Below are 23,371 nucleotides of genomic sequence, written 5' to 3' on the forward strand. Positions count from 1 at the left end.
ATATAACCTCTTTTGTGGCTATGATGTGATGTGCCATAATGATCGAAATAATGTTATGTTCATTAAATCAAAGAGTGATGTTTAATGATGTAATTAATCAATTTTAAAAAAAAAAATTATTAATCAACTTTAGAGGATTAAAACATCATTACCACTGGGATAATTATAACTTTCCTCCCATATTCTTTAATCCAAACCAATGTGTATAATGTGCATTATTGTGTTTTTTGGAACAATAAAGAAATGGCCTAAACAAAATTATTATTCTTTTTTAAAAAAGTATGTGGATGATAAAAGTGAGACACAAATTTATGACATATATTATTGTTAATGAGAAAAATCTTTAAAATCTGGTAACCTTTTTGTAATTATAGTGAAACTAAATGCAAAATAAATTAGAGAAGGTGACCCGTTTTTACTTTTCTAATTAAATGATTTTTATATAAAATTGTCTAATTTACAAACAACAACAAAGAGAGAGTCTACCAAAAACAAATAATCATTAGCTAGCCTTGCTCTAAAATCTAAATTAATGCTTTCTTTAGCGCGCTAAGATATAATTAGCTAATTCCTTAATTTCACCAATTACGAATGACGAATGAACAAAACCCAAAAAAAAAAAACAAAAAAAAAAAAGAAGCCATTAACGATTTAACAGCTACACAATTCAGATTTTTTTTTTTTTTGTGAATTGTTTTATTGCTGTAGGCGAAGCGAAACAGGTCACCTGAGAAATCTCTGGGTTCTTCTCCTTTGAATCGTTCTTTTTATAATGCTGTTTCCTCCGTCGGTAACACCGTACCGTTCACCTTCGCTTCCGCCATTGTTCTTCGTCTCCTCGCGTTTGGTCTCGTCTCTCTAATTCTCCGACCACCCTTCGCCAATTCGTTGGTGAGAAATCTCTTTCATTATCCGTAATTTCTTGTCGATTCGAAGTTTTTATTTATGAGTTTTCTCGAGATTCATTGATTTGAAGCTGTACTGTCTGAGTCGTGTGAGCCGGTGATTGGGAAATTTTACTTAGGTTCATGTTCCGGCGACGGCATGTCACACTATTGATTGATATAATTTAAAATTTTTTGTTTAGTGTTGTTGTTGCCTCGTACAGTTTATTATTATAGTTTTACTTTGTTGGATCTTTAAATTTGTGTTTGTTGGTTGTTGTTTCTTCTAGGCAGGTGTAAGTAGTCAAAAGCTTTTATTTTTTTGGTCACTGCACATGTAGTTGCCAAAGATTCTTGGCATCACATTGAACATTCTGCAGAAACGGCTGTGAATATTATAATATCTAATCTCTGGAATAAAATATAGGCCTAGCCTAGGCTTGAAACTAATGCAACATGCAAGAAAGACTTTTTTGACAGACTGTTTAGGAGGGGGACCATTGCAGAAAACACCAAATCCTCTGCAGAATCTTGTTATGAAAGTTCGTTTGTTTATGTCTCAAAACAATGATGAAAATGAACCACGTTGCTGTTGTTGTTGTTGATTCCGGTGTCGTTCTCTTCTGACATGTTTTGGATAGAAAACACGTGGATAAAGACAATGTTGTTCTGCTAGAGACATGAAAATATACAAGTTCATAACTAGACTCAGGATCTTCAGTGTTTGAGTTGTCATTATAATTCGTGTTCTCTCTCTATATATATATGTATGACATTGCTGTTGTTCTTGTCCTGGTTTCTTTTGGGGTAGGATGCGGGAAGGGAGGTAACAGGTGAAGATGGGTATAGGAGAAGATCAAATGCAAGGACCGAGTGGTAGGGAAGAGAAGATTTTTGTTTCTGTTCGTCTGAGGCCATTAAATGTGAAAGAAACGGCAAGGAATGATGTGGCAGACTGGGAATGTATCAATGATGAAACAGTTATATACAGGAGCCATCTTTCTGTATCCGAGAGGTCTATGTACCCCACTGCGTATACATTTGGTAAAGCTTGCTCACTTTCGCAGCTTCTGGATTAAAATGAATCCTCATATCTATCTTACTGAGCTTTCATATGCCTCTAGACAGAGTGTTTGGCCCTGAGTGTTGTACCAGGGAGGTGTATGATCAAGGGGCGAAGGAAGTGGCTCTCTCTGTTGTTAATGGAGTTCATGGTAAGGAATGTCTCGTATTGCTATAGTCTTTATCCACTTTGGCTCATGTTTGATACAAAATTCAACTGGTTTCAGCTAGTGTCTTTGCATATGGGCAAACAAGCAGTGGAAAGACATACACTATGAGTGGAATTACGGATTACGCCTTGGCCGATATATATGATCACATTGAGAAGGTAAAGTTAGCATAGTGTCTCCATAGTCTTAATAGTAATCTTACATCATTATCTCCACTTCATTCAGCAACTGTAACCGTTTTCAATTTTTATGTGTTTTCTACAGCACAAGGAAAGAGCATTTATTCTGAAGTTCTCAGCCATGGAAATCTATAATGAGTCTGTAAGAGACCTCTTGAGTACAGATATTAGTCCACTCAGACTTCTAGATGATCCTGAGGTAAATATTGGCTCTGGCATCTTATGGAATTGGTTATGTATAAGAATCTTACTTTACTGGTTATTTACTTTGGGACAGAAAGGGACAGTTGTTGAGAAACTCACGGAGGAAACTCTGCGGGACTGGAATCATTTTAAAGAGCTTTTATCAGTCTGTATTGGTATTGATTTTCCCAACATGTATATACATTAAAACCTATGATGTTTGGTCGAAAGTTTGACTAAGTATCATCTAATCATTGCAGCTCAACGACAAATTGGAGAGACAGCTTTAAATGAAGTTAGTTCCCGCTCTCATCAGATTTTGAGATTGGTAAGGCATTTTGTTGTTTTAGATTAACTATGCAACACTGCAGTCTTCAGGCTTCCTTTTGGATTGACTGATATCTCTTACAGACAGTTGAAAGTACAGCACGTGAATATTTAGCGAATGATAAATTTAGTACACTCACAGCAACAGTGGTATGTACATTTGAATCTTACATCTTGTATTGTTCTAAAACAAAAGATTCATAGATTAACTAATTATCCTGCAGAATTTCATTGATCTTGCTGGAAGTGAACGTGCATCGCAATCATTATCAGCTGGCACAAGGTTGAAAGAAGGTGGTCATATAAACCGAAGTTTACTAACACTAGGAACTGTCATTCGAAAACTAAGGTTAGCCTGTGTAGCACTTTTAGCTTTAATGAAATTCCCTGTTTGGGCCACCTTCGTCTGCTCTTTATTCTCTCCCTATCTTTCAAGACGGTTGAGCTGCTTTTCATTGTCTTTGCGAGTTGAGTTACCAAGTTGAAAACATAGGGGTTTTGGCCAGTAGCAGCGACTTTACCAAGTTATTAGCAGATTGATGTTACTAACATCTAATGTGTGTAGTGTCTTTGAGTGTGTTCTTTTTACATTACTAAATTATGTGGCTAGCTTACTGCAGTAAAGGAAAAAATGGGCACATACCATTCCGAGATTCAAAACTGACACGCATACTTCAGACTTCCTTGGGAGGAAACGCCAGAACTTCCATAATCTGCACACTGAGTCCTGCAAGAATACACGTTGAGCAATCAAGAAACACGTTGTTATTCGCAAGCTGTGCGAAGGAGGTGACAACAAATGCACAAGTAAACGTCGTCATGTCTGATAAAGCTCTGGTTAAACATTTACAGAGAGAGTTGGCTAAATTGGAGAATGAGTTGAGCAGCCCTCGTCAAGCTCTTGTTGTGTCTGACACAACAGCATTACTGAAAGAGAAAGACCTCCAAATCGAAAAGGTAATGCAATTTCATTCAATCAGCTGCCATATGAGAGCTCATTTATACTGGTGATCTGACAATATGTAAATATTTTTCATGATCCATTCACTCTAGAGAATTTATGTTCTTTTCATTATTCACAGCTAAATAAAGAGCTATTTCAACTAACACGAGAATTAGAGCGGGCTTATTCTCGGATTGAGGATCTTCAACATATTATTGGAGAAGCACCACATAAAGAGATATTATCAACAGACTTAGAACAGACTAATGTACGTTAAATTCATTTTTAGTTTTACCAAAAGCATGATAAATTCAACTGCCCCATTTTTAATCTTGTTATGTATTCCACCAGGTGGTTCTGGGATGTCAGTACCCCAAGCTGCGGGTGCGTAGTTCATGGGAGTCTCTAAATATAACACCAGAAAGCCCTCTATCAGTGCAGGCGTCCATTATGATTTCCCCACAATCAACCGAGCATGGTTCCGACGAGAATGTTTTCCAGCTTTCAGAATTTAGGTTGAATTCGGGTGCAAGTAGTCCAGCCCACCACCTTCCATTTGTAACTCCTGGGAACTTCACTAAAGTTCAACTTAATATTCGTGGGGCAGAAAGTAAAAACCAATTGCACATTCACAAGGGGGAATCTGTAGATCAGTCTCGTGTTCAAGAAGAACGATTTAATGAAATGGACGAACCAAGTGAGGTAGATTCTGAAGATACGTGCACGGAACTGCGATGCATAGAAACAGAGAGTCCCAGTATCGTCATGTATCCAGAGCCAAACATGCTTCCAGACCGGTGTAAGGCTGTGCGTGCACTACCAATATGTGTACCAGAGTCAAAGAAGTTAGGACTAGCAACGGAAACTGAAGAAGAAGAAGAAGATGAAAGAGTAAAGGAAATCAGTAGTGCTTCTATCCAACTAAAGGAAATCAGTAGTGCTTCTATCCAACTAAAGGAAAAAAGTGAACCCATCAAAGTCTCTCCACGCTGTGTTTTGTCACGTACTGACGAATCATTTCCTCACCAGTCTTCTAACCTCAAAAGAGACCCTACACATCAAGAATTTGTCACTCCGTCTCCTGAAAAGCCTCATGCATGGCACCTTGAGAGAGATTCACAAACGGCAGGAGGCTTGGGGCTTACTAGAAGCCGAAGCTGTGGAGCAAGCTTTGTAACAAGCTCTTCCTTTTCTTTGTACGAGAAAGATGCTTACACACCACCAGGATGGTATCAGAATGAAAGAGCTGAAAGAAACCTGAAACCGAATAACAGCAAGAGGCCGCCATTGCCAAAGCATAGTAGCCGGATGAGCATGCCAGCAACTTGGTTTGAGAAAGAGTTCAACTGCACCCAAAGAATGTCAGCTACATTAGATGGTGTTAATAACAGAAATTCATCACCGAATGGATCACAGGTTTCTCCCTCAAAATCTCATATGTATGCACGCCAGACAAGTGGTAGCCAAGACGAAGGTGAAGAGGCTGTTCCTCAGAGGGACAAGCGAATAATTCATCTTTCGGTTAGTTTTACTATCTTGGTCAAGCAGAGCTTGCTTTTCGGTTACCTGTACTTGTTACGACCTAAAAAATATTGTCTTTATTTTGAGGATCACCTCTATCATGTGGCAGATGGAGGAGATAGAGCAAAAATTCTTGGCTTTAAGATCAACAAAGAGTTTCAAGGACGCTGCGGTTGACCCCATACAAGACTATTTAACCATGCCATTGAACTGGCCGTTGGAGTTCAAGAGACTCGAGATGGAGATAATAGAGCTATGGCATGCTTGCAACGTTTCCTTGTCACACAGAAGTTACTTCTTCCTTCTCTTCAGAGGAGATCAGAAAGATTGCTTGTACATGGAGGTCGAACTCCGCAGGCTCAAGTACATCAGAGAAACCTTTACCAACAATAGCAAAGCTATTGAAAATGGACGCACTCTTACATCAATGTCCAGGTATATATATTCACCCAAAAGCACATTACCTTTCTTAGATGGTTTAGATGAAGAATGTATTTGGGTAATAACTGTTTGAGCCGTGAAACAAAACAGCCTGAGGGCGTTGAACAGGGAGAGGTACAAGCTGAGTCAGCTGATGCAGAAGAAACTGACGAAAGAAGAGAGAGAGAACTTGTTCTTGAGATGGGGCATTGGGCTGAACACAAAGCACAGGCGGCTCCAACTGGCACATCGTCTCTGGTCAGAGAGCAATGATATGGAACATGTCCGAGAGAGCGCCTCTGTTGTGGGAAAGCTCATGGGGTTCGTGGACATGGATTTGGCGTCCAAGGAAATGTTTGGCCTCAACTTCTCACTTAAACCCCGTCCTAAGAAATCTAGCCTTTGGAAACGCAGTGTTTTGTCGCTCTCTATTATGTAATTAAAGATAAAAGAAACCCAAGTGATTCATTCCTGAGCACTAAATTGAAAGTGGTGTGGCTTCTGTGAGACGTACATTCACAAACACAAATGTAAATTTGATTTGGGTCTTAGACTGAGGTTGAGCAATATCGAATGTAAAATCGCAAAAATCATATTAAAAAGTTTGTTTGTGCGCTAACTTTTTGGAGTCAGGTGATACTAAAGTCGTAATGCAGACATCTGAAAGCTCTTATGCTTTTGTCTTCCGGTGAATTTAAAATCTTTTCGGTTGCAAAGTCCATGCAATTAATTACTTGTGTGTCACATTTTCATTGAACTAAGAATGCTTCACAATCACATTTTCAGTATCTGAGCAATGTTTTGGATCCATGAATAGAAGAACAGAGGTAAAAAAGTAATGTTTTATATAATTTCTTTTGTCCTTTCATACAAAATTCACTGCGCTTCATCCTCAGCTCAATGAGGGAAAGCAAATTGGATAACTTAAAAAGCAACAAAGAAACTAAAAACATAAAAAAAGAAAACACAAAGAAGCCATCAAAGCAAAAAAAAAAAACGAAATTTAAACTCTATAGAAGCAGATCAATGTTAATCCCTGTTTTGTAATTGATCAAATCAAGGTTGCTGCTGAGCATCCATGTAACCAGCATCAACAAGCACTTTCTCCCTCTTAGCAAGCTCAAGGTCTTCATCAACCATCATCTTCACAAGCTTCTCGAACCCTACTTGTGGTTTCCACCCCAACACTTCCTTTGCCTTGCTAGCATCTCCTTGGAGGTTGTCTACTTCAGCTGGCCTGAAGTACCTCTGGTCGATCTCAACATGATCTCTCCAATTGAGTCCCAGGTACCCAAATGACACCTCGAGAAACTCTTCCACTGTGTGTGCTTCCTCTGTTGCCACGACGTAATCATCTGGCTTCTCTTGCTGCAGCATCAACCACATTGCCTCCACGTAGTCTCCTGCAAATCCCCAATCCCTTGCTGCCTGCAAATTCCCAAGGAAGAGCTTCCTCTGCAAACCAACCTTGATCCTTCCCAAGGCTCTTGTGATCTTCCTGGTCACGAAGTTCTCACCTCGGCGAGGTGACTCGTGATTGAACAAGATTCCGTTACAGGCGAAGAGACCGTAGGCTTCTCGGTAATTGACAGTGTACCAATGAGCAGCGCATTTGGAAACCGCGTAAGGAGATCTGGGATGAAACGGCGTCGTCTCGGATTGTGGGGGAGGAGTTGATCCGAACATCTCCGAGGATCCGGCTTGGTAATACTTGATGGTCCGGCCACTGTCGATGGTGTGAGATCTGACGGCTTCAAGGAGACGGAGAGCACCGGTGGCGACTACATCGGCGGTGTAGTCAGGGATCTCGAAGGAGACAGCAACATGAGATTGAGCAGCGAGGTTGTAAACTTCGTCAGGCTTGATCACATCGAGCCAACGGCGAAGCGAGGAGGCGTCGGTGAGATCAGCGTAGTGGAGCTTCATCAGAGCTTTGTCGACATTGTGTGGATCGATGTAGATATGGTTGATCCGCTGGGTGTTGAAATTGGATGAACGACGGATCAGGCCGTGAACTTCGTAGCCTTTTTTGAGAAGGAACTCCGTCAGATACGATCCGTCTTGGCCGGTGATTCCGGTGATCAGAGCTACCTTCCTCGGCGGCATTTCGACGGCGGTGGAATCAGCTTCGGGGATTGCGTTGGCGGATTCGGATCTGGATCCATTGTTCTCTGACGCCATTTTTTTGGGGTTTTTCGGATCTGGATTTCGCGGTGGGTCAGAGAGAGCAAATGCTAACGTCAGCTCTGTGTTGAATCGAGCTGTTGAGTTTAGTTTGATTTAAATAGGAGTCAGGGAGGTTGAAGAAGGAGGGGTATTTTGGTCAAATTGACGTAAGGCTACTTTGGTAAATCCTGTGTGTGTGTGTGTTTTAATTGCATTATTGACTGATTTAGATATTTTTCCTTGTTTATGTCTAACACGTTAATGGTTTACTTATTTTGTGGTCAAAGGTCATCAAATTGTATTTGGATTTACTTTTAGAATTTTCTTCCAAACTATTCAACATTCTATATATTTTCAATAATTAAAATCAGTTACAAATTTTCCAAAAACTGTTAGTCAAAATTAATTTAAATTTCTATACCACATCAAATAAATAAATAAGTTATAAAATACTTGAAACAAATATTTAATACTATTTTTCTGTAGTCAAATTAATAAACAAAATTCCAAAAATTGATACATTAAAAAAAAAAAAAGAGAAACGTCATATTTTTCTTAAAGAAGTTGGATCATTTTTATTAATTGAATTTACTCCTACTTTAGTATCCCATATATTTAGTTTGATTTATCACTGTACTACAAAATATGACGTGGGGTGGGATAACACACAGAACTACAAAATCATCTAAAATTTTACTATAAATCATACCAAATCATTAGAATTATAGAAAACAATCTTATAAATCAAACAGAATATCTTTAAAGTCTACTCAAAGCTCTTCAAATCTAGATTCAATATTTAGTGAAATACACCAAAAAGTAATTTTAATGATATTTAATCTAAAAATGATGTGTTAGAAATTCATGTCTTAGAAATAGGAGGAACTTGCGAGTTTTAGTTTTGGATACCAAGAGGGCTCGCTCCAGTCGACAGGAGGGTCCAAAGCCAAAACGAACTTGGAATATCACGTAGAATTTCTACTGATTTTCAAGCTGTGATAAGAGAATATTGTTTTCCTTAGCTTTTAGATCAAGAAGACACCTTGCATAGTTTAAGTCTTCTGATATGATTCTTGAGATCAACATCAAGTTTGTTGCTTCGTAACGATGTTGCAAGCCCCACTTATAAAGGTCTACAAAAATCGTTTCATGTTTGGCATTACGCCTTCTGGTGAAAGGATGTATAAAAAAAGATAAGATCAGATAAATAATTTCTAAGTTTTTGTTTTTTTATATCCAATGACGTCTGATTCATCTCTTCCTTTCGAAAGATTTTATTGTAACCAAACATATAATAATCTTGACTCATAACAAAAATGCTGATAGGGAGTTGACTAATGCAGCTAAAAATAAAATATACAGGTGATTGTTTTATATAACCACAATAGTCAATTGTTACACATTTAAGTTTGTAATCTTTATGCTATTCTTAGTTTTTTTCACATCACTAAATTCAGTAAATAAATAAAACAAGTAAGCTAGAGTTTACAGCTTCTAACAAAGTTTTCATCCATACCTTACAATATATTATTGTGTGAAGATTCCAAAATCGATGACGTTTATGTACATGCTATGTACTATGTATTAAAGACAAATAAGTTTTACATTGATTTTGATATTTCTGGAAAATTGTTATGATTTGTTGTTAAATCCTTTAAAACTCAATTAAAAGGATAAATTTAACTAAATTTTTGTATTTAAAATAATTAAATCCTCTTAAACACCTATAGTTCATCAACATTTCATATTTTATATTTTTCAATCCTAAATAGTGGAGTTCATGATAATTTTTGAAATCGCTATTTTAGTATCACCAGACATTTGAAAACTTTTTAGGACACATGTTGATTGAGTATTTTTAACACTAGATTTGTCATTGATTATAACAAATCATTCTAAAATATTGATACAATAAACCCTTTTAAATATTCTTCACAGTTGGTTGACATATAAACTACATTTGGATATTTCATATTTGATTCCAATGAAATCTCTAGATTGGCATAGTGGCAATACGGACCTTCTATTAACTATATATTGTCGTTATTTAATTCAAAATTTTAATCAACCATAATACAATCCTTAAAATATTTTGGGGATAAAACATACTATATATATATATATTTGAAGGAAATGAACTATGTGTAGATAATTATATTTGACCTGAGTACCTGACCCAATATGAAACAACTAATTACTTAACACTAGGTTTTAACCCGCGGTACACCGCGGGACGATTGTTTTGACTAAAAATATATATATTTAAGTTATATTTGTTAATTTTATTACCTTTTTAGTGTTTAAAATAGTGTAATTGTATTTTTGATTGTTATTTTTATTACTTAACTCACGGGATATTTTTTTGTAATTTGCGGGACTAAAAAAATTATGTTTAAGTTATATTTGTTATTTTTTTTGTTATGTTAACCCGTAAGATAATCCGTAAAAAAAACATAAAACTCAAACCCGTTAAATCATATTTATGTAAAATATAAACCTTGAATGTTTTATAGATTTCGAGAGATATTTCAGTTTTTGTTTTCCAAAAACTCATTTTTAACAAACAAGATTTTAAAATTTTGGATTCCCTAAAATTTAGTAAAACTTTTTTTGTTGTAATCTTTCATTCAAGATTTTGGATTTTTAAGTTTCATATTAGTCATATTTATAGTGGTTCCGAACTATTGTCTAAAATTTTCTACCCGATGTGAGACGTTATACATATATGTTTTTTCTTTTATCGATTGAGTAATATACGTCCGTTTTCAAAAATTCAAATTGCTACATATGCGGAAATTTTTTTGTATTTTTATTATACTTATGTTTTATGTACTAATTTAAATTTTAAAACAAATAAAATCATATAAAGATATTGGAGAGATATTCAATTTAGTAGGGAAACATTTTAGGAAATTTTTTTAAATGTAATAATATTAGTTTCTAATTTTGCGTGTAATTTAATTACAAATTTTATCTTAAAAGTTTGTTATTTATTTAAATGGCAATGATTTATTATGCAAATAATACAAAATAAAAGGTTATTTTCCAGAAAGTACTTCAAAAATGTTAATATAGATACAGTATTATTTAGTTAGCCTCGTGTAATTAATCGTGTTGGAGTGATGGTGGACAATATGTAATCGGCCACGATTTGTGTGTAGCTAGGAATCTTATAACTATGATGATACATCTCTCATCTTAACTAGTTGATTTGTCAAGATATGTTAAAATTTATTTATTTATTCTTTCAAGTTTCAACAACCGATCTTAATTATTTTAAGTGATTATCTTGACAACCCTCCTCCCATATTTTTCAGACGAACGACATTCTTCATTTTTACATACCTAAATGACATTTATTTAGTTATTCTTCCAACTACTATAAATTAGAAAAGCTAGAATAATTATTCCCACGTATTTTTTTTTTGAAGTGTAAGCATATGTATGTTGAAACCATTTATGTTCTCCACCATCTTCTAGAACCCACAACACAGCCTAGATGGGCTCTTCAGGCCCAATTACTTAATGAGTTTATTACAACAACAAAAAATTGAGCTTCTATCTTCGAAATTAAGACTAGAGGGTTATGTGTATATTATATCGAATACCAGTCCAATTACTATATATATATTTCAGAACTTTTAGAATAACACGCAAATAAAAAGCTTATTACATAACCTTCCCCTTTTAAAAAAATTTTATATAAGAGTGACGTCTTCGAAAAATAGACACCACAGAAATTATAAGAGAAAAAGAAAAAATTGTGTCTTATTAGGGTTTTCTCATCTTTTACCTCCCCGCCGACGTTTCTTCATTCTTCCTGTTTTCTCTCTCTCTCTCTCTCTCTCTCTCTGTCTCTCCGATCGTATTGACCAAATCTGCAAACGAATCTCAATTGTTTCGTTAAGAAATCTGTAGATCTATCAACGACAACAACAACAATCGTATTTGATCGTCTGTTTCTCCTTCTTATTAAACCTGATATAACAATCACCGATTGAATTTAACCATTAAAAACAAAACAAAAAATATCGAATTTGCTGAGATTTTTGGGGTTTCTTTTTATAAAAAAATATGAAGAGATGGAAGAAAGCCAGGGTTTCATGGCCACCAGGTCCTAAGCTTTGTCAGGTATATATATATATATATATATATACAATCGTTTTTATAATCCCATCCACTTTCAATCTGGTTGATCCGTCTTCATATATCACATCTACAATCTCAATTACAAATTTTTGCCATTTGTTTGAACCTAACAAAAAAAAGTTTGGATTATGAATTCTCTCTTATCGAATCTCCATCTTCAAGCTTCCATTAAACCCAACGAATTCATACGATCTTGATTGAATCGGTGAAAATTTGTTTCATTTTAAAAATATTTCCAATCCAATCTGAAGATAATTAGAACTTTAAAGGAACCAACTTTGATCTGTTTGTTACTTTGAGCTTTAGTTTTCATATATCTTTGAAAAAGGAGAGTCCAACGTATATTATAATTTTTATATGAAACTGAATTTTAATTACCAAGATATGATGATCATGTTCGAATTTTGATTTTTTTTGTTTTCGATTGGAATTTTGACTCATCTATCAGTTGGATTTGGATTTGGATTTGGATTTGGTTTGGCTGTATCTCTACACAAGATATAATAAGTTTTCAAGTTTTAAATACATGATGCTGGTGAATATATACATCAATTCATACAATTTACAATTTGTGAAGTTGGATTGGTTCATAGCTACGAAGCATGAGTGGTTTTGCTACACGAAAAAACTTAGCTTTGGTCAGCTTCTAACTTGTGTGGATTTTTGGACAGGTTAAGATGTTTCGTACTGAGGACTGTCCGGCCAAAGTTGCCTCTCAGCCTCTACGTCATAGCTACCAAAAGCAATCATCTGGGAAACCTCGGGGACCAGATCTTCCACCTGGTTTTGAAGGAAATCATTATATAGTTAAGCCTAATGTTTCAAACATTCCTCGCATCAAATGGAAACGACCTCCCAAGGTATAATCATATTTATATATAATCCAGAATTAGTGGAATCCTTTGAAACAAGTTTTTATATTTGATTTTGTCTTGTCTTGGACATAACAGTTCTCTGTCAATGATGCTTGGCTGGTTGGTGGTGGTGGCGAGAGCACAGAATGCCCAACTGAAAACTTGAGAACTACTAAAGTGTTGGAAGCTATCTATCCGCACCGCTCTGCCATCCCTTCTCGGTATTTGCCTTCTTTTCTTGCATTTGGAACCCCTTAGGTTATTTTGTTGGTGTGTTCTCCTGCTGATCGCATTTTGTTTTCACGTAGACCCTCTGTTTCACCCGTTGTGGAAGCTGAATGCTTTGATGACAGCAAAACTCCTGCCATTCGTCTCACTCCAATTGAAGACGAGTCTGAATCTTCAGAGGAATCATCCCACCGTACGGTTGAATCTGGTTTTACCGCAAACAAGCAAGCTCAGTTGGACACAAAACCTCCTTGTTCAACCCAAGAACGGGTTTCTGGTCTTACTGGTCTTGTACCAGACTTGAGTCTGGCTGCTTCTGCAGCTCTGGCAGCACTGATGGAAACCAAGGAACAGGGGAGTATGGTTGATACTGAACTACTTATCAAGTTCCTCAGCGACCCCGAAATTATCAAGAATCTGATCACTGACACTTCAGGTAAATCCTCTGAAACTAAGAATGAGCCCGTTGACACTAACATCAACTCTACTACTAGACTTGTTTCGCAACGTGTCACCGCTGCACCCATGGTTAGAAAGTCGCAGCCAGTAATAATACCACAAGAGCATAGTGTCGCAGCTTCTCCGTATTTTACTAACCCTGAGAGACGAGTTTCTCCTCCCAAGCCTGGAAATAGAAACATATCCCCACCTAAGCCTGTAAATCGAGAACCATCTGGTATACCAATGCCCGCTCATTTCCATGCCAGCATAGCTAAAGAACAACCTGTGCCTGCTCGGTTCCCATCGAGCTCTCTGCCAATGAACCTTAACCTCCACAGACCTCCAAATGTGTTCTCAGAACCAAAGGTAATAGTACACCCTCAACCCCAACACCAATTCAATCCCGCATTCCATACTTCTGAAATGAACAACATTCCATCATCAATTGGCCTTGGAAGGGGTCCTCAAACCGGTTTCAATTCTTATCCAATGAACTTACACCGGGCAGAAGTTACTGGTAGACCTGACCCGGTAGTACAACCTATGAAGGGTCTAGACTATTTCAAGAACCTTATAAGGGAACATGGGAAAGATAATCATGAAACTAACCAATACCATTCACAAACTGGAATATTCAATGGACGCATTGATAATAATAAGATTCAGAAACAATGTATCTACTTTGGCACTGCGAGTGGATGTAAGCTGGGAGATAGTTGCACCTATCTTCATGACCGGTTTAGGCCCAACTTTGAGGCCGTGGTTCCGAGGGCAAAGAGAATGAAGTTTGGAAGGTATGAGAAAAATGGTTTTTGAACATAATATTGACTCTGATTCATTCCAAAACACAAAAATAGAGTTCACTCTCGTATAGTCTTGTCTATCACTGGTTAAGGAACAAAACCTAAGGTGATACCACTTTCAATTTTGATCATTTTGTGTGCACCATTTTAAATTCATTTAGCAAAGTTCTTTGTTTAGACTTTAGAGCACCAGTTTAATGATACCTAAAGTATTACACCAAGTTAAGAGTTTGAGAAGCTGGATAAATCATGATTACAGCATTAATTTTCATCAGAAGTAATTTGAAGTGTCCAGTCTTTTGAAACAAACGATAGATAACTAGAGTTTTAGTTTTATTAGTAAGTTAACCATCTAAAATGACCCCATAAAAACCTCATATATTAAATAATTCAAAATGATACCTTCAGAGGGCAGATTCAATACGAAGCTCATAAGCTTTCAACACAAAAATTAAACTAAAGTAAACGGAAACAATGGGGGTACTAAGCAAAAAACAGAGAAAAGCGTGTCTCAAAAGTTAAGTCTAGTAGTCTGCTTTGGCTGCTAATGTGGCAGCTGTACCTCTGCGACGACCAGTTCTTCTTGCACCAATTTGACCAACCTTGGCACCAGCAGATTTATCACGCGCGACCGTACTGGCGTGACCAATGTGCTGGTGGTTTCCTCCTCCGTGGGGATGTTCAACTGGGTTCATGGCTACACCACGCACAACAGGCCAACAGTTCCTCTTCACTTTGAACTTGTGGTATGCATTTCCAGCCTTGAGAAGTGGCTTCTCTGTTCTTCCTCCACCTGCAACTTGCCCAATCATAGCTCTGCACCCACTTTGCAAAACCTTCTTCGATCCAGAAGGAAGCTTAATCCTATTTATTATGATAAACAATCTTGTTAAGTGCTACTCAAGTCAAGTTAAACAAGGATGTTCCAGTTATATAATTAGCTAGTTTAGACATATGGTAACAATAACACGCAACTTTATAAATGAAGATTCCGATTTCAAACAACTAAGCATGCAAACTAATTAATAACTGGCTTCAAGACATTACCTAGTTGTGTTGCTGTCAAGATTGTGAGCAATTACGATGGCGTAATCTCCAGAAGCCCTAGCGAGAGCACCACGGTCACCGACATGGAGCTCAACGTTGCAGACAACAGCTCCCTCAGGGATAGATCCAAGGGGAAGAACGTTACCGACCATAAGATTAGCCTTCTTACCACAGTAGAGGTATTGTCCGGTGTACATACCTTCGGCCGCTACGAACAGTTCCTTCTGCTTCATGTAGCGGAAAGGATGACGGAACGCGACGCGAGCGAGGGGAGCACCACGGCCTGGATCGTGGATGATCTCCGTCACCATTCCTTTGAGGTAACCATTGCGCTCTCCGTAGTCGAGGCTCCGGAACTTAGCTGGACCCTTGCGGTGGTGAGTGTGGGACTTGAAAACGGAACCAGCACCCTTACGCTGTGCCCTAATCACACGACCCATTTCGTTACCGCCAAGTAACCTTAGCTTTGCCCTTCTTGTAACCCTAATTTATAAGGGGTGCTCTCAAAACAGAAGCCCTAATTTCTGAGTGTCGGCTTATAGGGCTTTCATGTAACCTTATTTGAAATTAGAAGGCAGGCCCAATTAATGTATGTTAACCTAATGTAATGCTTTCAATACATAATTCATTTCCTTAATTTGGTTTTAAAATCTTTGTGTCAAAACTCAAATCTAATACCTTCTTCAAAGTTCAGTTATCCTACTCCGTGGACATCATTATGTTACACATTACGAATCATTACATTTTTCATAACATTATGTTACATTTTTGAATTATTACATTTTGCCGACAAGTGAAAACTGAAGCAAAATATAATGAATTAAATAGTTGTTTATAGTCATGTCTACTTATTGATATGTGATTAGCATCGGTATTAGATTATCAAAGCCAATACGTCAATCGCAAACATGCCATTTTAATAAATCAACTTGCATGCTGCTTAACTATATACGCATGACTAATGCTAATTTGTTTAAGTTTTGAAAGGATGATATGTCTAATCATAAAATAAACCAAAGACACCACAAAATCAAATCTTTAATTAATAAAAAAATGTGTTTTAGAAAGCCATTCTCATGCTTGTCTGTCATATTCATAGATACCAGTGCGTTTACTTGTTTTGTGTTAAATATATAAAAGCATTTAAGATCAAAATTAAAAGTAAGGTGTAAAATATTTGACATTCAGATATTAACCATAATAACGTTTATACACGACGACTAGCTCATATCGTTTCATGAACCATCAGTAATACACTGAATCACTTATCAACTATAACATGTAAAACTCTTACATTTTTGATACTGTTGGTCCAAGATTATACGCGTCGATACTATTTCATGATAAGTTTCCACTCAAAACCAACTTGTAACTAACTTGAGTAAGTTGGTATGCAATGTCAAAAATTCTAAAGTCGGTATGGTTAAGAATATATGTGTGTAGACGACACGTAAAGGTTTTGTGATATGTCATCTTCTCTCCTTTTATACAACCATCAAGCAAAGGAAGCGATTAATCATCTCAGTAGTCAAAATTTACACGGTTATATGTAACTAATTAGACCATATTTCTCCGATCATTGGTGAGTGTATAATGTATATAGAGATTAAAAAGAAAAGGTTGTACATATAGGTTCTTCTCATCAAGTGAGGAAGACTACGGAATTATAACTACGACGTAGCTAGCTATGGTAAGATGTGATGGAGCCTAAGAGAGAGAGAAAGATGTTTTGGTCACAAGGAATGGTGAGGCCTCTCTCTTGCCTAAACCCGAACTCTTCCTCTGCTTTTTGCAGCATCATCTTGAAGGTTGGGTGATTGAGGAATGTGATGGGGATGACGTGGCGGTCTCTCGAGTGGCCTACGTAGACAGCAAAATGGCCCTTCTTGGGGACGTGTTCGTTGCTTTTCTTTCCCAAGCTTGAACATCTCTTAAGCATCTGCTTCAGTGACTTGCTTGCTTGCTTTATCTCCATTATATATAGATTCTAATTATATATACTCTCGTTGTTCACAATACTAATGAATGGCTCTAAATACGTTTCTGTATGTATCTGTTTCACTCCTAGAGAAAGAGATAGCTAAGTGCCGCAAATACACATAAGATATATATATACTTCAAATGACAGATCGATCACGTTTGACTGGATAAATCCTGTGTCATGATTGGAAAAGTTATTCTTTTATTTTCTTTAAACGATGGCGAGATTTCTAACACCATAAATCCTCTAGTTATTTAAGTATTTAATCCTAATTCATACCACATAAACATCATCACGTACGTTATCATAGAATATAGAATTCTTTTGTGCAGGGATTAAAATATATACATATATATAGTCATTAGTCATATATATAGAAGACATATACATAGACCAAAATGAATGAAGCATGATACATTAGTTAATATGTGTTTATAAACATGATCACTTTCCATTTTCTGTATCATAGTTCACCATATGTTTTCTTGTAGTTTACTCCAATGTGTAAATTATAATCGACTACCTGAACCGCTAGCTTTTATAGAACAATTATGTAATTCTTCGTAACGCGCGTAAATACGTAATCCCTTAGCTTAATGTTCAATTTTAATCTGCGGCAACCATTTTTGGACTTCACGAAAATAACTTGTTACTATTACTATAGTCATTAATTCATCAATTTCTCAGGTCACAAAAAAATTATGTATATATAATATATATCCTCGAAGCTGTTTTCCCGATAAGAAGATTCTTCACTCTTCTTGTTTGGTAATTAGTTTACTTATGCAACAAATTTTTTATTATGAGTAATTGTAACAAGTTTTTGTGATGATTAATTGTAATCAGTAAATATAATATGTAACAAAATCTAAGTGGAATGAATCGCTCCCCAAATTTAAAAACAATGAATTCGGGGATACTTATTTACTCGTAAGGCATGGTACGTATACGCATGGGTACGTACTAAACACGAGATGAGGATCTCTAGAGTGTTTAACTAGCTAGACCGGTTTCTTGCAAAGAGCCAAGCGGCCAATGGAGCCAACTGCTTCATCTTCTTCGTCTGCTTCTTCACCATAGCTTTGCTCTTCTCCTCTTTTCCCACATTAATAACCTTCGTTAACAATGGTGGGTTCGCAAACTTCACCGAACGCCTCCTCTCCAGATGATCATCATACGCTTCATTTTGATCATACCGGGTCATCTTGATCTCGGTTATGCTGTCCCGTTCGTTAACCGTGGATTGCTCTATGAATTTGAGGTCATCGTCATCTTCGACTTGAGGGTGCTCTGGGAATTTTCTGAGTGAGTTATTAAGCTTTTCCTTAGTGGCTTCAAGCTCTTGTGTGAGGGTTTCGATAAGCTGAGACAAAACCTTGTTCTCTTCCTCAGCTTTCTCAAGACTCTCCTTCGCTTCAACCAGCTCTTCTTGGATGCTTTTACAACTGTTTCTCTATATAAAACCACACCAAAAGTTAATACTTTAATATATTAATACATACTTAATATAGTATATGTATGGGCAAGAACTATATGCATTTGATTATATATATAACCTCTACGGATTTGTTGACGTAGTTATCTCCGAGAAGGATTCTCTCGCCGAAGAGAGTGACGGCCTCTTTAACAGACCGGAAAGGAGCTCCGGTTTCGATCTCTGCGCGAACCATTGCACTTGATTAAGTGATGTTTGTTAGCTTTGATTAGTTGTATATGAGTTGGTCCATGTCATGACGGTACCTCAAGCTTTTTATAAGAGAAAGATTTTAGTCACCTTCCGAAAAAGATTGTTGCAACTGTTGGTTGTTGTCACTTAAAACGGATGGTGCCTAGATTAGTGACTAAGATGAAACTGACCACGTTAATGCTTGAATCAATTTCAAGAAGAAGAACAAAAGGATATAATCATATAAACATAAATACATTTCTTTCCTTTAGATTTTATAATAACCAACTTAATATTGATAAAATCGTAATCAAGATTTTAGTTCAAAGCTTATATAATGTGATGGTTCCACCATATTATATAGAATCGTTTTATTTAAAAAGTGTAACACATTACCGACGAAAAAATAAACTAAATGACAAAAAATGATGAGAAGTTGTTAAGTATTTTCGTGGTGCTTGCTTTTTTATTACATTTAAAAATAAGAGAAACCAAAATGTCTTGGCGTTTACTTCACACTAAAGAAGTAAGTTTTGGGTAAATAGAACAAGTAGAGAGGTTCGTTGGAACGTCCTTGTGTGTATGTATGTATTCTCATGTGTTCTGTTAGTTTTCTTTTAACTTGTTCTATTTGCTACCACCAAATAATTTCATCCTCACTCACTCATCTCGAAAACGACCTTTCTCCTTAATTTTTCACACATTATGGGCCTTTTTGGACCTAGAAATTACAGATCACTCTTTCGTGACCGATACAAAAACAAAGCCCAATAAGAATCAAAAATTACAAGTTTTTTTTTTGTTTTCTTCTTCTTTAGTAGCCAAACCTTAAATGCTTTCCTCTAGGAAGAGGTGGAGTCCCTTTCAAACGCAACACTTGTTTGACCTCTACGGTCTTCTCATCATTACTCCTGTACATAAATCTGCTACGTTTCCTTGCAAATTCAGTTTGAGTCTTCGTCTCCACACTCATCTCCTTCTCTCCTTTACACATTAACCCACTAACATCTTCTTCTGTCTTCTCGGTGAGATCAAACAGCAAAGAACGAGTTATGCTCATACTCTTCTCTTCTTTCTCTTCAAACATCTGAGAGGTTCTCAAGTGACCAGCAAAAATCGGGGATGCGATCTTAATCTTCACATCATTACTAACTGAAAAGTTTGGGGATTGGGGAGTGTTTGCTGGAGTTGGAGCCACAAGTCTCATTGGAGAAGTGACGAGGTGGATGAAAGGACGATGAGTCTTTGCAGAGTGGATAAGCTCTGTTTCTTCTTTAACCTTGTGTAAGAGGGTTTTGACTTGTCCTCTCAAAAGGGCTTCACCATCAACAGACCCAGGAGTGTTCTTGATTCTGCTGCTTCTCCGTTTAACCATAAACCCTGAAGGAGGTGTCTGCAACGCTAGACCCACGATAGGTGAATCGTTGGTTATATCAATCAGCGCAGCCGACCTGTCTTCCTTGTTTCCTCTGTTTGAATCCTCTGTTTTGTCTGAGAGCCAAAATGAATCAGAGGACGGAAATGAAAACAACAGTTGTGAAGACTAAAATCAAGAACATTTACATTTGCAAATTTGGAAAATCACTGGTTAATTGGTAAATGGTTCTTCAAGGCTAAAGAAACTAAGTAAGGAAATGGAAAGAGGAAACATACTTGATGAAATGGGAATTATAGAGTCAGGATCAGAGTTGTTGATTGAAGAGATAGCCTGCGATCTAGTGACCCTTGTTGTCGATGATGATAGAGTCTCCATTTGAACTATGACTTCTTCTTGTAGAGAACTTGGGAAAGAACTATGATGAAGCTGATAAACTTGTTTAGGTCGCAGTATATTATTATAGGCATGAGTGGGGGAAATTGTTGCCGTTAGAACGTGTTTTCTTTTTTTTAATCCTTTTCTTTTCTTCAAACTAGCCGTTGTGGCTCCTCCTCTCTGTTTAGGAAGTGGAAGATGAGCCGTTGGATCCGTTTTCTCATGGAAAAAAAAAAAGTAGCCGTCTTTGTTCTTCTGTATTGGGCCTTTCACGAGCTAAACGGGCCGAAATTATTAAAAGGGCCGCAGAGGATGACACTTACAGAATAAATGAGCATTTTCCCAAAAGTGCATGTTATTTATTGTTCTTGCTTATACACTTTTGGAACTATTTATTATCCCAGCTAAAGTACATGTACCATTTATTGTAATGTCACTATACCATTCAAATAATAAGATACAAATATGTATGGACCCGGTGCGGTAAGTACTAGGTAGCACCTCCACCCGGGGGATGATCGATACATCTAACTTAAGTGTCCAAGTTTATAAACCCTAATAATACGTACACTCCTACGAATCCAATTGTTTTACAGTGTAAAATAGGTTTAACTCTCTCAATTAATGAGATAATTAGCATGCAAAAAATTAATTAGTAGGTTGATGTTAATATTTTTGTAAACGCACGCAAGCCCCGTAGCAGAACAAGTCTCCGCCACGTGACTTATCCACTGACCACAACTATATATATATATATATATATGTTTTTCTAGATCGACGTGGCTTTCTATCTACCGTTGAAGAAACTCTTTTCCTCTTCAAGGTGTAAAGCGAAAACTGTAACGTTCTGTTGAAATGTAATACGTTGAAACGTAGCTATAAAACATACAAGATATATATTTTTACGTGCGAGATAAATACATATGTGTACGTATAGGTAGTTGAGTAACCTTTGTTCTAGAAGAGAAAGAGAGAGAGAGAGAGTACGTACCGTGGTAGGTACCTAGCGACCTCTTCGTTCGTCAGTCATCACAAGCTTTGAAAGGTTAATTCAGCTACCACTCTCTTCTTATATATATTCATTACATCTTCTCTTTCTCTCTACCCACGTCTCTTATTACTTTAGACTCACTCCTCTTTTAATTTGTCTTTGTAAATGGCTCCAGGAACTCTGACTGAGCTTGCCGGAGAGTCTAAGCTCAACTCTAAATTTGTCCGGGACGAAGACGAACGCCCCAAAGTCGCCTATAATAAGTTTAGCGACGAAATCCCGGTGATCTCTCTCGCCGGTATCGACGATGTTGATGGGAAAAGAGGAGAGATCTGCCGTAAGATCGTGGAGGCTTGCGAGAATTGGGGCATCTTTCAAGTGGTAGATCATGGAGTCGATACCAATCTGGTGTCGGATATGACTCGTCTTGCTCGTGAGTTCTTCGCTTTGCCTCCGGAGGAAAAGCTCCGTTTCGACATGTCCGGTGGTAAGAAAGGAGGGTTCATCGTCTCTAGCCACCTCCAGGTAACGACTCATAATCTTCTAGGCATGCAGTCATTATGTTTTAATCTTGTAGTTAGATAAGAAAATATAATTATGAACGCAGGGAGAGGCCGTACAAGATTGGAGAGAGATTGTAACGTATTTCTCGTACCCGGTGAGAAACAGAGACTACTCACGGTGGCCAGATAAGCCGGAGGGATGGGTGAAAGTAACTCAAGAGTACAGTGAGAGGCTGATGGGTTTGGCTTGTAAGCTTCTCGAGGTCTTGTCTGAAGCTATGGGTCTTGAGAAAGACTCGCTGACCAATGCATGCGTCGATATGGACCAAAAGATAGTTGTTAATTACTACCCAAAATGCCCTCAGCCTGATCTCACCCTCGGACTTAAGCGTCACACTGACCCTGGAACCATCACTTTGCTGCTACAAGACCAGGTCGGTGGGTTACAGGCCACACGAGACGATGGCAAGACGTGGATTACGGTTCAGCCCGTTGAAGGAGCGTTTGTCGTCAATCTCGGTGACCACGGTCACGTCAGTACTCTCTCTCTCAAATCTCTCCATTTAATTATATATTCCTTTGTTCTTTTTCTTTCCTTTCACTGTTTCTAGTTTTGAAAATTGGTTGGATTGGTCTTGATTTAAGTTTCTGAGCAATGGGAGGTTCAAGAACGCGGATCATCAGGCCGTGGTGAACTCTAACTCTAGCAGACTGTCCATAGCCACGTTCCAGAATCCGGCTCCAGACGCCACCGTGTATCCGCTTAAAGTAAGAGAAGGAGAGAAGCCGATCTTGGAAGAGCCAATCACGTTCGCAGAGATGTATAAAAGAAAGATGGGAAAAGATTTGGAGCTGGCTCGCCTCAAGAAGCTAGCTAAAGAGAAACATGACCACGAGGAAGCTGCCAAGCCTGTCGATCCGGACCAAATCCTTGCTTAAATTCTTTACTTATTTTTCTCGGTTACCTGTTGTGTTGTTGGTTCGTTCCGGTTCTGTTTTGTACGTTGGTATTGCTACGCTCGGTATGTTTTGTGTACTTTATTTATTATCGTTTCTAATCATATAGAAATAAATTACAATAATGATAATTACTGTACTTA

The 23,371-nt window shown here is 37.3% G+C and overlaps 8 protein-coding genes across 9 annotated transcripts; 3 read left to right on the forward strand and 5 right to left on the reverse strand.

Moving 5' to 3' along the window:
* The first annotated feature begins 684 nt into the window (after window positions 1-684).
* On the forward strand, window positions 685-6,314 carry LOC17885258 (kinesin-like protein KIN-7G). 2 transcript variants are annotated; one of them, XM_023782101.1, is made up of 14 exons: window positions 685-891; window positions 1,696-1,928; window positions 2,009-2,098; window positions 2,174-2,274; window positions 2,381-2,494; window positions 2,573-2,654; window positions 2,739-2,806; window positions 2,890-2,955; window positions 3,030-3,154; window positions 3,426-3,762; window positions 3,888-4,016; window positions 4,100-5,269; window positions 5,379-5,704; window positions 5,801-6,314. In XM_023782101.1, exons 2-14 carry the CDS (start codon window positions 1,724-1,726, stop codon window positions 6,126-6,128), a joined length of 3,141 nt encoding a protein of 1,046 aa, XP_023637869.1. In that variant the 5' UTR covers window positions 685-891; window positions 1,696-1,723; the 3' UTR covers window positions 6,129-6,314. The 2 variants fall into 2 exon arrangements, with proteins under 2 accessions (XP_023637869.1, XP_023637870.1); XM_023782102.1 differs by lacking the exon at window positions 685-891 and having other exon boundaries at window positions 1,837-1,928; window positions 2,013-2,098.
* Window positions 6,315-6,515: 201 nt separating this feature from the next.
* Window positions 6,516-7,940, reverse strand: LOC17887399 (GDP-mannose 4,6 dehydratase 2). The gene has a single exon (XM_006293019.2). The coding sequence runs from the start codon at window positions 7,868-7,870 to the stop codon at window positions 6,746-6,748; it is 1,125 nt and encodes a 374-aa protein (XP_006293081.1). The 5' UTR covers window positions 7,871-7,940; the 3' UTR covers window positions 6,516-6,745.
* A 3,573-nt stretch (window positions 7,941-11,513) lies between these two features.
* Window positions 11,514-14,507, forward strand: LOC17884713 (zinc finger CCCH domain-containing protein 45). Its single transcript, XM_006290856.2, has 4 exons — window positions 11,514-11,986; window positions 12,676-12,864; window positions 12,955-13,079; window positions 13,167-14,507. The coding sequence occupies exons 1-4, from the start codon at window positions 11,930-11,932 to the stop codon at window positions 14,341-14,343; spliced, it is 1,548 nt and encodes a 515-aa protein (XP_006290918.1). The 5' UTR covers window positions 11,514-11,929; the 3' UTR covers window positions 14,344-14,507.
* A 224-nt stretch (window positions 14,508-14,731) lies between these two features.
* LOC17885192 (60S ribosomal protein L8-2) lies at window positions 14,732-15,889 on the reverse strand. Its single transcript, XM_006292685.2, has 2 exons — window positions 15,378-15,889; window positions 14,732-15,194 (listed from the first exon to the last, which is right to left on the reverse strand). Exons 1-2 carry the CDS (start codon window positions 15,815-15,817, stop codon window positions 14,855-14,857), a joined length of 780 nt encoding a protein of 259 aa, XP_006292747.1. The 5' UTR covers window positions 15,818-15,889; the 3' UTR covers window positions 14,732-14,854.
* Window positions 15,890-16,956: 1,067 nt separating this feature from the next.
* LOC17886131 (auxin-responsive protein SAUR50) lies at window positions 16,957-17,410 on the reverse strand. The gene has a single exon (XM_006292371.2). It carries the CDS (start codon window positions 17,350-17,352, stop codon window positions 17,059-17,061), a length of 294 nt encoding a protein of 97 aa, XP_006292433.1. The 5' UTR covers window positions 17,353-17,410; the 3' UTR covers window positions 16,957-17,058.
* Window positions 17,411-18,203: 793 nt separating this feature from the next.
* Window positions 18,204-19,060, reverse strand: LOC17885775 (WEB family protein At3g51220). The gene is made up of 2 exons (XM_006291832.2): window positions 18,915-19,060; window positions 18,204-18,811 (listed from the first exon to the last, which is right to left on the reverse strand). Exons 1-2 carry the CDS (start codon window positions 19,026-19,028, stop codon window positions 18,356-18,358), a joined length of 570 nt encoding a protein of 189 aa, XP_006291894.1. The 5' UTR covers window positions 19,029-19,060; the 3' UTR covers window positions 18,204-18,355.
* Window positions 19,061-19,691: 631 nt separating this feature from the next.
* Window positions 19,692-20,818, reverse strand: LOC17887486. Its single transcript, XM_006291645.2, has 2 exons — window positions 20,678-20,818; window positions 19,692-20,515 (listed from the first exon to the last, which is right to left on the reverse strand). Exons 1-2 carry the CDS (start codon window positions 20,775-20,777, stop codon window positions 19,839-19,841), a joined length of 777 nt encoding a protein of 258 aa, XP_006291707.1. The 5' UTR covers window positions 20,778-20,818; the 3' UTR covers window positions 19,692-19,838.
* Window positions 20,819-21,876: 1,058 nt separating this feature from the next.
* LOC17885266 (naringenin,2-oxoglutarate 3-dioxygenase) lies at window positions 21,877-23,369 on the forward strand. The gene is made up of 3 exons (XM_006292406.2): window positions 21,877-22,293; window positions 22,376-22,804; window positions 22,917-23,369. The coding sequence occupies exons 1-3, from the start codon at window positions 21,934-21,936 to the stop codon at window positions 23,208-23,210; spliced, it is 1,083 nt and encodes a 360-aa protein (XP_006292468.1). The 5' UTR covers window positions 21,877-21,933; the 3' UTR covers window positions 23,211-23,369.
* The last annotated feature ends 2 nt before the right edge of the window (window positions 23,370-23,371 follow it).

The sequence above is a fragment of the Capsella rubella genome, unplaced genomic scaffold, assembly GCF_000375325.1.
Source record: "Capsella rubella cultivar Monte Gargano unplaced genomic scaffold, Caprub1_0 scaffold_5, whole genome shotgun sequence".
NCBI classification, from domain to species: domain Eukaryota; kingdom Viridiplantae; phylum Streptophyta; class Magnoliopsida; order Brassicales; family Brassicaceae; genus Capsella; species Capsella rubella.

Coding starts and splice junctions, on each gene's coding strand:
- LOC17885266 (XM_006292406.2), top strand. CDS start 21,934: ATGGCTCCAGGAACTCTGACTGAGCTTGCCGGAGAGTCTAAGCTCAAC. Junction 22,294..22,375: donor TCGTCTCTAGCCACCTCCAG/GTAACGACTCAT, acceptor TTATGAACGCAG/GGAGAGGCCGTACAAGATTG. Junction 22,805..22,916: donor ATCTCGGTGACCACGGTCAC/GTCAGTACTCTC, acceptor TCTTGATTTAAG/TTTCTGAGCAATGGGAGGTT.
- LOC17886131 (XM_006292371.2), bottom strand. CDS start 17,352: ATGGAGATAAAGCAAGCAAGCAAGTCACTGAAGCAGATGCTTAAGAGA.
- LOC17885775 (XM_006291832.2), bottom strand. CDS start 19,028: ATGGTTCGCGCAGAGATCGAAACCGGAGCTCCTTTCCGGTCTGTTAAA. Junction 18,812..18,914: donor ACGTCAACAAATCCGTAGAG/GTTATATATATA, acceptor GGTTTTATATAG/AGAAACAGTTGTAAAAGCAT.
- LOC17887399 (XM_006293019.2), bottom strand. CDS start 7,870: ATGGCGTCAGAGAACAATGGATCCAGATCCGAATCCGCCAACGCAATC.
- LOC17885192 (XM_006292685.2), bottom strand. CDS start 15,817: ATGGGTCGTGTGATTAGGGCACAGCGTAAGGGTGCTGGTTCCGTTTTC. Junction 15,195..15,377: donor CTTGACAGCAACACAACTAG/GTAATGTCTTGA, acceptor CATAATAAATAG/GATTAAGCTTCCTTCTGGAT.
- LOC17887486 (XM_006291645.2), bottom strand. CDS start 20,777: ATGGAGACTCTATCATCATCGACAACAAGGGTCACTAGATCGCAGGCT. Junction 20,516..20,677: donor TATAATTCCCATTTCATCAA/GTATGTTTCCTC, acceptor TTTGGCTCTCAG/ACAAAACAGAGGATTCAAAC.
- LOC17884713 (XM_006290856.2), top strand. CDS start 11,930: ATGAAGAGATGGAAGAAAGCCAGGGTTTCATGGCCACCAGGTCCTAAG. Junction 11,987..12,675: donor CAGGTCCTAAGCTTTGTCAG/GTATATATATAT, acceptor ATTTTTGGACAG/GTTAAGATGTTTCGTACTGA. Junction 12,865..12,954: donor AATGGAAACGACCTCCCAAG/GTATAATCATAT, acceptor TGGACATAACAG/TTCTCTGTCAATGATGCTTG.
- LOC17885258 (XM_023782101.1), top strand. CDS start 1,724: ATGGGTATAGGAGAAGATCAAATGCAAGGACCGAGTGGTAGGGAAGAG. Junction 3,155..3,425: donor ACTGTCATTCGAAAACTAAG/GTTAGCCTGTGT, acceptor AGCTTACTGCAG/TAAAGGAAAAAATGGGCACA. Junction 5,705..5,800: donor ACTCTTACATCAATGTCCAG/GTATATATATTC, acceptor GAAACAAAACAG/CCTGAGGGCGTTGAACAGGG.